Source organism: Populus alba, chromosome 14 (assembly GCF_005239225.2).
Source record: "Populus alba chromosome 14, ASM523922v2, whole genome shotgun sequence".
Taxonomy (NCBI): Eukaryota; Viridiplantae; Streptophyta; class Magnoliopsida; order Malpighiales; family Salicaceae; genus Populus; species Populus alba.
The window spans coordinates 12,058,973-12,068,794 of record NC_133297.1 but is presented as its reverse complement, the minus strand read 5'-3'; the positions used below and the strand labels follow the sequence as shown (position 1 = coordinate 12,068,794).

At 33.4% G+C, this 9,822-nt stretch overlaps 1 protein-coding gene across 2 annotated transcripts; it reads right to left on the bottom strand.

The window, feature by feature from the left end:
- Positions 1 to 269: 269 nt before the first annotated feature.
- LOC118055679 (uncharacterized aarF domain-containing protein kinase At1g71810, chloroplastic) lies at positions 270 to 7,773 on the bottom strand. Of its 2 annotated transcripts, XM_035067657.2 has the most exons (21): positions 7,304 to 7,772; positions 7,147 to 7,191; positions 7,004 to 7,042; positions 6,702 to 6,872; positions 6,428 to 6,580; positions 6,272 to 6,307; positions 6,014 to 6,057; positions 5,795 to 5,885; positions 5,358 to 5,399; positions 5,141 to 5,249; positions 4,738 to 4,852; positions 4,599 to 4,648; positions 4,398 to 4,476; positions 3,600 to 3,650; positions 3,318 to 3,459; positions 3,130 to 3,174; positions 2,316 to 2,420; positions 2,200 to 2,241; positions 1,871 to 2,050; positions 1,088 to 1,207; positions 270 to 750 (listed from the first exon to the last, which is right to left on the bottom strand). In XM_035067657.2, the coding sequence occupies exons 1-21, from the start codon at positions 7,652 to 7,654 to the stop codon at positions 646 to 648; spliced, it is 2,115 nt and encodes a 704-aa protein (XP_034923548.1). In that variant the 5' UTR covers positions 7,655 to 7,772; the 3' UTR covers positions 270 to 645. The 2 variants fall into 2 exon arrangements, with proteins under 2 accessions (XP_034923548.1, XP_073260724.1); XM_073404623.1 differs by lacking the exon at positions 6,702 to 6,872 and having other exon boundaries at positions 7,304 to 7,773.
- Between the last annotated feature and the right edge of the window lie 2,049 nt (positions 7,774 to 9,822).

Below are 9,822 nucleotides of genomic sequence, written 5' to 3'. Positions count from 1 at the left end.
AATTTTTTAATTTTTTTTTAACATCGTTATATTAAAATGATATAAAACTATTAAAACAAATTAATTTAAAAAAAAAACTAATTTTTTTCAGAAACACTTGTAACCTATAAAAATAAACAGTACCGTGAAATAGCAAAAATGCATATAGTTTTCATCTGCTTCATTTCGATTCCTTGTTCAAAAAATTAGAGTATTACTCTATATTCTGTTTGTCACACTTAAAAGCCAAGGGAACACCAACGTCAAGCTTTCACCATCAGACTTGGCAATAAAACGAAACGAACTGGTGAATTCCAGAAAAAAATCTGTACAGAATGCCCTTTTAAATGGAGAGTTCCTTTATTTCAAAATCTCATGCATGTAACTAGATTTGGTTTTCCGATTCAGATTCAATGATTTTGGAACATTTTCTGACTTTTTTTTTCCTTTATAAAAAGAATGCAGCAGTGCTAGAATTTTACCCCATTTTCAGGTAATGTGTGTGTCAATCGCAGAAGGATCTGACGGGAACAATGTTTCCAAGAATATCAGCCATCTTCTATCTCGTGAGTTTTTTTATGTGGTTTAATTTTCTGTGGAAGTAGCTGTCAGAGACGAGAAAAACATACGGATATCTCCTCCCGCTTTCCCTTAATTAAATTGAAATCAAAGAAACACCCTCCTGATGGTCCTGGCAGTGACACGGGAAATCAACCTTCCAGCCAGATCAGCCGGCAAGAGAAGTAACTGCTGTTGCAATTCTGGTGGAAGCTGCCACGTGTTTTTAACAAGTTTAGTCAGTATACCAGATATTGAAGTTCTTTTATCCAAAAAAAAAAAAATAATAACCCTTCAGATGCCACAATATAACTGGCATATAACTTTGGACTTCAAAAGAAAGTCTTCTCTAATAAGCCCTCATCTATGCAAGAGACAAATTCTTTCAGGCCTAACAATTTAATCTCGATAATCTTATTAAAGTATAACACAATTTCAAACAATTCTCAGTGATTGTGTGTGGTAATTTACGTGTCTGCCAATATTAATATTTGCCTTTGCGTCTTTGGGCGTGTGCATTGTATCTATGTATGAATAGATCAGAGCTTACCTCAGGGAAAACAGAAAGGATGGGCAGAATCTCCTCAACTGATGGAAATTGATAAAAGATAAGTGATGCTTCCTCCGAGTACATGTTTTGATTCTTGGATGGGACGGTCCTTTTAAGTTCCTACAAGATAGTAACATATGTTACAGCACAATGTAGACTAGATTATAAGCCAAAATAGAAATGTTAAAACTAATGCCTTGTGGAAGACGCTACTTTCACACATTGAAAGATCGACACATTTTCTCAGAAAAAGAAGAAGAAATAGTTGATACATTGAACTTCTTTTTCTCTTCTTCAAAATTTCCTTACAAGAGAGACAATAGTGGAAGAATGGGCGTCGTCTTCTAGTTAATTTTAGCATCAAATGTAAGTATAAGCTCCATTGAAAGAATTTCATTATCCTTTTATAGAGCTAATCTACTCCTACATGGCAATATCACCAACTTTAAACACATCTAAATGGCCACAATGCACCCAGTCAGATTAAATCATGAAGCAGGTTCTACAGTTTCCTGCAGAACACTCATGAGTCACAATGCAGAAGATATAATTTTCCTTGAGCTTGGTGGTGGATGACTACAAAAAGTGAGTTTTTAGTGATAACAAGTCTCAATTTTAAATAGCCTTCCAAACAAATACATATATGCATTCAAGTGAGCATTAATAATAAGAGGAGGATTTGCATCCAATAATTCATATAGTATTCTAAAATTTTTTATTTATGGTGGATGGTTGGACTTCACAAAACCACGTCCAAAAGAATAGCTTAGGCACATTTCTTACCACAGGCGAGCCTCCATTCTTTTGGAAACCTGAAAGGATTAACATAAGCCGGCGGAAGGTTCTCAAGTTCATCATGTCTTCTTCAGTCATTGAAGAGGAAGAGGAAGCAGCAAAAGGAATGCTTGTGTTAGCCATAGAAGTTAAATAATCAAGAGTTGCTAGCCCAAATGCATCCAGACCCTGCACACATTAAAAAAAAAAAGCAATTTAAAATCTAGAAAAGCAAAGAGAGCAATAGAGCATAAGATTTATTATTGCTGATAATTTTGACAACTTCAACTCACAGTCACTAACCATAGACCTGAAATGAACAAAACCAGAACACTTGCCTTGGCAATTTCTTGAAGGAGTATTTCCCTCACAAAGGCACCCTGCCAATGCATCCAATCAAAGATTTAAAATACATTAAAATTAAACACCTCGGAGGGGGGGGGGGGAGAGAGACCTTCTCTGTTAATGTGAAGGAAAGGATTTGCTTGACAGCCACTTTGGAGTCATTGTCCTCTAATTGGCTTTTAACCAAGGCCTTCTCTGTTCTGGCACGAAGGGACTGCCAGAATTTGTTTAAAATTATGAGCACATTAATTTTATGAAAATAAAATATCAGAAGAGAGAAGATTTATTGTGATGTTTAGCTGGATATGCTCATTTACTATCACCAAAGAGATTAAAATATTAAATAAAATAAAAAATGCTAAGTTCCCAAAGCGTGATTGCTGAAAGGAGGGATCTGGTAGCCACCAAAAACAATTCTGAGTTTCAGTGACCTATTATAATAGCATAACAAACAGCAGCCAATTTGTTGAAAAATATTTCCCAAGGCCATGAAACCAAGGTAGGACAAATAGGGAGTATTACAACCTGAAGCCATTAGTAGCTTTGTTGTAACACAGAGTGAGATGACAACATTTTTCTGCTGCAAAACCAGTGGCCATTTGGCAATGACAATCAAGCTGAATACAACTAAAGTGAGCGGGAATGAAGTTAATGGTACATATCAACTTACATCATGTTAGCTATGGGTCAATTTGGATTACAACCCTCATTCAAACGAACCACTTTAATTTGGACACCTCCATTTTCAATTTGTATTATAACCGCAATGGTAAAACAATGGCTGGAATCCTATCGCAAAAAGTTTTGACAGTTGAAGGGGTTCAAATCTAAACTTCTCAACTTGGTAGTTATATTTCAAATCAACCCAGAAAAGCTTCCTGTGATGCTATTACTGAGGTGAACAGAAAAATGGATAATCTCACCTCTGAAAGCAGTGACTCTAGACGATCAATTCTGAAAACACCTTTCTGCAAAGAAAATGGTTAGAAGCAGAAATTAATATATTTCAATATCAAGTATATACACCAACAGCTTGAGAAGGGAAAAGAATGAAATAAAACACAGGATAAAACTTGCAAATCCAAAAATATAAATTACTTATTTCAGCCACCTCATAAAGAAGAGCTTGCAAAGATGACCTCAACTGTGGTGAGCTGTCCGTCAGTACTTTTCTAGCAATCCACGGATATGTGCTACCCAAAACTTTGTAATTTGGATTAAAACCGATAGCAATGCCTTCCAAAACTGCAACACTAAAGGCCAAAAAAGAGTAAAGATTTTAAGTAGGCAATATAGATATTAAATAAAAAGAGACATATCTACAATCTTGAACAACGGAAAATAATGCCCGGTAAAATATGTTAGTTAAAGTAGCAAAGAAAAGCATGACTACCTCCGGATGACAAGAGAAAAATATGAAGGAATTTGAAATTTGAGCTTGTACCTGTGAATAAATAAAAATAATTAATTGAAACTCAAAGAAAACTTAAAATAATATAGTTATCAATATATGTAACATACAGATACAATTTTATGTTTCTGGTTCAGTCACTATCATTGTTGAGATTTTACAAAAAAAATTTGTAGAGAATTTATTGATTCAATTCAGGTCTAGATGAGTAAACAAGTGAAATAAACAATCATCAGAGGCACGCAGCATTACATAAACTCAGAGATCTCAACAAATCCAATTACAAGGAGAAAAAATACGAGAAAAGTTGTAACATGGTGGCAGCATATCGACTACAAAGGTACATAAGCTCAGAGATCTCAAGAAATCCAATTACAAGGAGAAAAAAATACGTGAAAAGTTGTAACATGTTGGCAGTATATCGACATCAAAGTTAGCATGTATAAATGCTACAAAAACCATTTTGTGATGGCAACTCTCAGCATCATAATGCCTCTCTCAGCATCATAATGCCTTATAGGGTATGCATTTTCTTCCTTTAATTTTCCAGATTAAGCATTTTAATTTGGCAATTGCAAAATATCCAACTTCCTGAGTACATTTATTTAACAATTCCCAGCCAAAGTATTGGTTTCTAGGAAAAAAAAAAAGGAAAAGAAAAGAAACCGATAAAATATATGTTGAACCACATTAGTGTTTCTCTCAATAACATGGTCCACTCACTGTTTAACATTCATAAAGCATATATCCTGCAAACATAGTTGCACTCAAGATGCTCACATGGTAGTTCCCAAATTTCCCAAAAGGTCACCAAAACTTATATTGCTGACTCCTTTAGCAACAGCATTTTGGAAAACACCTGTACACAAACATTATAAATGATGTCAGGACTATTTAAAGCTTTTGTAGACATTTGTTTTGGAGACATAATAATTGGAATTACTGGGAAACCCAGGCCGATGCAGACATAATAAAAGGTACCTGTTAAAGCTTTTGTAACCCCCTCCTTATCTGAAGTTGGCGGAAGAAATCTGCAAGCAAGCGTAATTCAAACTTGTAAATAACAACAACAATGAGAATGAGCTCATTAGCTATTGGCAGATAGGAATAGAAAAAATACCCAAGTGTGACAAAATCCTTGGCCAGCGCATCAAAATCACGGTTTACAAGATGAAGACAAGCTTCAATAAATCCATCACGGAATTCTTGATTAAATTCACCCATCATACCAAAATCTGTTTGCAAGATACACTGAAAGTTAATTTATGGTATTTAAGCCGTGCAGTTCCAGGAATACAAGCAAAATGATGGGGCATAGAAGTTTGAACAAAAATCCAACAAAAACAAAAGATAATAAGAACAGACAGCGCTGACCAAGAGGCAAGATGATATATAGTTCAGAATTTCACAGAACGTAGCCAGGATGAGGTTCAGATTGAAGGTTTTCATGAAACTTTATACTTGATTAATACGAGAAAAAGGCTGAAGTCACATGCCATAGTATTTTAACTTTAAAACAATACCAATATAAGCTAATTTCCCATTGTATGTTCGAAGAAGGTTTCCAGGATGTGGATCGGCATGATAGAATCCGTACTCCAGAAGTTGATTAAACGAGCAGTAAACTCCTACCTAGTCAGCAAAGGAAAGTCATTCAACTCAGCCACTAGGCAAATAATAAATTTCATACAGATGAATTGTTCAAGAAAGACAGGCTGCTCTCAGTTTCTTATATATCACCTCAACCAAGTAAAGATCCTTCACTTCAGACAACTTTTTCCCCTACAAAAAGCACAAAAGAAAAGGAGAAGAAGAAACATGAGAAAATCTTTTGCATGTAAAAAATACATGATGGTATATAGAGCATCTTAAAAAAGAAAGAGTTCTACTGGTAACTTGGATCTTTTGGAGGAGTTTACTGGAAACAAAATTCTAAGGAGTTGTATAGGAATGAGACCCCTAATTGCAACAACTACTGGGTTAAAAATTTTACTTCATTCCATTTAAGGCATAAGGGAAATAACAATATGTTAAAGTTAATTCCAATTGAATCTATCTCTTGATTGCAAAGCAAACACAATACTACATCGTTATTTGGTGATTTGACACCCTTCTTCCTAGAGTTTGGCATGAGATTCATAAAGATGAATAAATGACAGCATGGACATATTAAGTACCTCAACCCATTCCATTACAAGGACCCTACGAGTTGTGTTCTCCAAATACATATATGGAACCAAGACATCTTCTATACCACCATACAGCTCTCTGTTTAAGCATATAGCATAATCGTTGTTAGTGTATAACTAGATGTGATGGAGCATTTTAGACAACAAAAATAAAGAAAACAAAAATACACAAATGTATTCCAGATTTTTTTGTTATTGTTCGCTTACCTAAACTTTAGTCCATTTTTTGCTTCTTTAATATAGTCCATCTCCTGCATTCAATGTGATTTGCCTGTATTCAATATGAATATCTAAGAATATTCCTCAAACAAAAGTATAATTGAGATATAAATATGCAAGTTTTGTTAACAAAGGAAATGTACAGCTTTCTCAATAATCAAACAGCATAGTAAAAGGAGATCAAACAAAATATGTGGTCAGAAATACGAGTTCTTCACAACTATGCATAAAGAGATCCAAGCATACCCGAAAAAGACTTGATGCCCACTCATCAACAACTGCCTGCCAATCAAACTCACATTTCTTAGTCACTTCCAGATGAATTCATAAAAAGACCAGTATTTCAACAGGACATATTGAATACAAAACTTTATCCTCTTTTAGCATGAAAAAAAGTAGGACCTGAAGATCAGAATTAAATCTGCCTGCTTTCTTTACCACTCCTGCCATAAAATGCAATATTAGAATGTCTAGGGAAATAGCAGCTTGTACGCCTGGCCTCTGAACCTTAACAGCAACAACTTGTCCATTACTACGAAGCCTTGCTTGGTAGACCTATTTGTTTGTGCACCATAATGACAGAGAGAAAGGGATAAGAGCAATAGTAGTGAACATTTTCAGTAAACTAACAATTGCAAAAAAAAAAAATCCCCACACCGTACAATCATCCACAAACCTGTCCAAGGGATGCCGCAGCTGTAGGCTCCGGCGAAATCTCAGAGAAAATCATGTCTATTGGTGATCCAAGTTCCTGTTCTATTGTATTTAAAGCAACTTCTGTAGAAAATGGAGCTATTCTATCTTGCAACATTGATAGTTCATCCAGATATGATGGTGGTATCAAATCCTACAGCAAATTTATGCTAATTCAAATTCTTGCCAATTGATAACTTTTCTGCCTTTTCTTTTTCTTCAACTGTATTGGAAAAAAAAAAAACTATCATAATTTACTAGTATGTATGAATTAAAACAACTTACAGGTCGAGACGAAACAGCCTGAGCAATTTTTATGTAAGCCTGAACACAGAAATAACAAGCACAACTTATTTTTTTAGAAAATAATCCTAACATAAATTTTAATAAGAGGAAACAAAATAGAAGAAGAAGAGCAGAAACCACACAGGTCCAAGTTCAAGCAATATTTGTCGAAGCTCTGCAGCTCTAATCTGGAAACCACCAGCAACAGCAGCAGCATCAAAAATAAATAAAATAAAAAGTAAGCACACAATATAATAAAATTAGAATAAAAATAAGAATAAGTAGGATTTATTCTAAAACCTTGAACATCAGATCAGATTTCTCAGTAATACTATCAATGTAACGAGCCGCCAACCACCTGCCAAAAGTGGAACCGATTTGAAACAATCTGCGAAGCAAAATGAACGGTTTTCTCTTATAAATCGCAGCGATCTTTTTAAGATCGTAATCATTTAAAGAATCTGCTTCGCTGCTACTAAGCTCGAACAAGTAACCGGACTTCTCCGTAAACGCGTCCACATCGTTGTTGTTAACAACTCGCAGTGTTTGAGGAACGGACTTTAGCGATTTGTGATTTTTCGATAAGAAATTGGAGTTGGAATTGGAGTTAAAGAGAAAGGAATTAAGAGACGGCGAAGAATATAGCAACATTTTCTTTTGCAGTTTCTGGTTGTGGCTGTAGAGGATGTGAATAGGTGGGAGAGGGAGAGTACGGGAAGGTAACGTCTCTTTTGTAATCCATGTATAGGATTTCTTTATATTCTGGTTAGGAGAGTGCCAAATGGGATTCGTTTTGTTTGTTTGTTATCCGAAGTCACGATTTTATTGTGGTTTGTTCTAATGTGTTTTTTCTTTTGTGGTTTGTTATGCGATTTATCTCTCTCAATTGCACGTTTTTTTTTGTAGTAATAAATAAATATATAGGTATTTTCGATGTGTTTTTAAATGAATTTAGAAATAATATTAATTACATAAAAAAGATTTAAAATAAAAATAATAATTAAAAATAATAAGGATAAAAAATAAAATAAAAAATAAATTAAAGGGTAATCACAAATTTTTTATTAGAGGTTAAATTGAAAAGAAAAATAACTTTAACAAAAAAAAATTCAAAAAAATAAGGATTAAATTAGAAAAAATGACATACTGTAAATTTAGATTGAATGATGAAATTTAATACCAATAAAAGTTTTACAAAGGGACAAAAGAAAAAAATTAAGAATAAAAATCAAATTGAAAAAAAATAAATATATATATATATATATATATATGATAAATTATAATTGAAAGACTAAATTCAAAACTATAATTGAAGGACTAAATTGAAAATAAATAAAAATTTTATACAAGAGTGAAAAATAATATAGAAATTAAAAGAATAAAGATTGAAACTGAAATACCAAAATTAAAAAGGACCAACTTATAATTTTAGGGGAGAAAGAAAAAAAACTCACCAATAATAACTCAGTCAATTTTCACTAACACGCACTTTACTAAGAAAAAAAAAACATGATAATACTTCTAATAACATCATAGAAAGGCAATTTCTACCATTAAAGGTGCCCCAACATGTGCCGTTTAAATTATAAGGATGCCTTGCACATGTTAGTGTGTGCACAACAGTCTTTTTTTCATTTAAATACTGATTAATTAACCTAAAAGAATCAAATTGTTGTTGATGGTTCAAGAATTAACAAAAAAAAAAAAAAAAAAAACAGGTGTGAAAGGATAGAAGGCCCCTTGACTCGTGCTTTATTTTTTCTTGATTCCGCAAGCAATGACATCTTTTTACTGTATTTTTAAATAATAAAAATACTAAAATGTCCTTTAATAACAATTTAATTTTCTTAATTTGAAGGATAGTTAAGTTATTTTATTGTTTTTAAAATCATGAAAAATCACATGTACTCTAGTGAAATTCTTAATGACTAATGAGCCATCTGAAGAGATTAAATTACCTCTAACTGACATGCTTTTCTTTTCTTTCTTTTTCCCTAAAAAAAAGGTAATACATTGTAGCAATGAATAATAATTTTAGTCCAGGTTCACAATGTTTTGGCTACTCCATTTATATATTTTTTTTATTAATTCAAGCTGTTTATCATTAATTATTTAGTTGATAACTAAGTTTTCATTATCTAAAAGAGGTGTTGCACAGGGGGGATAATTTCACATACCACCCTGAATTCTTCTAGGCAAATTTTTCTGGGTAGTTTATATCATCTTATGGGTAATGGATAAAGTTTGAATGTTGCTAAATCCAACTTGAAATCCGATTCAAGCTTGACTCTAGATATATGTATTAATATTACATACATATACACGTATAACATTATATAATATATATATATATATATATACACACATACTTTAATATATATATAAAACATTGCACACACAAATACACACACACGCACGTGTGTGTTTATTCAATGGTCGATTATAACGCCTCCCTCACACAAAATATGAAAGTAAAAATGAGTTGATTGAGCAGAAATGTGACGAGAAAGATGTCAGGCTCTGATACCATATGTGTATATTCGTTCTCTTTTGAAGCTCATCTTGTCCTGTTAAGCATACAAGTATTCAGGATGACAGCATGTGTGTGAGTGTTTTTTAGAATTTTGAAATTTATAGTGCTTGTGCGTTGCTAGGTGCCCTGCAATTTTGTTTTTGCCAAGACAAATGACGACCTGAAAAGTAGTTCTCTGTTTCTCTCACATCACATCGTATGTGCCTGTTCATGTTAAAAGACTGATGTCAACCCCCGCCGGTGTCATCTATCTACCTCTCCATCTCTCCCGACCACCCTCCACGTC

Coding starts and splice junctions, on each gene's coding strand:
- LOC118055679 (XM_035067657.2), bottom strand. CDS start 7,654: ATGTTGCTATATTCTTCGCCGTCTCTTAATTCCTTTCTCTTTAACTCC. Junction 3,460..3,599: donor TTTTCTCTTGTCATCCGGAG/GTAGTCATGCTT, acceptor TTTGGCCTTTAG/TGTTGCAGTTTTGGAAGGCA. Junction 3,175..3,317: donor TGCAAGCTCTTCTTTATGAG/GTGGCTGAAATA, acceptor TTTTCTTTGCAG/AAAGGTGTTTTCAGAATTGA.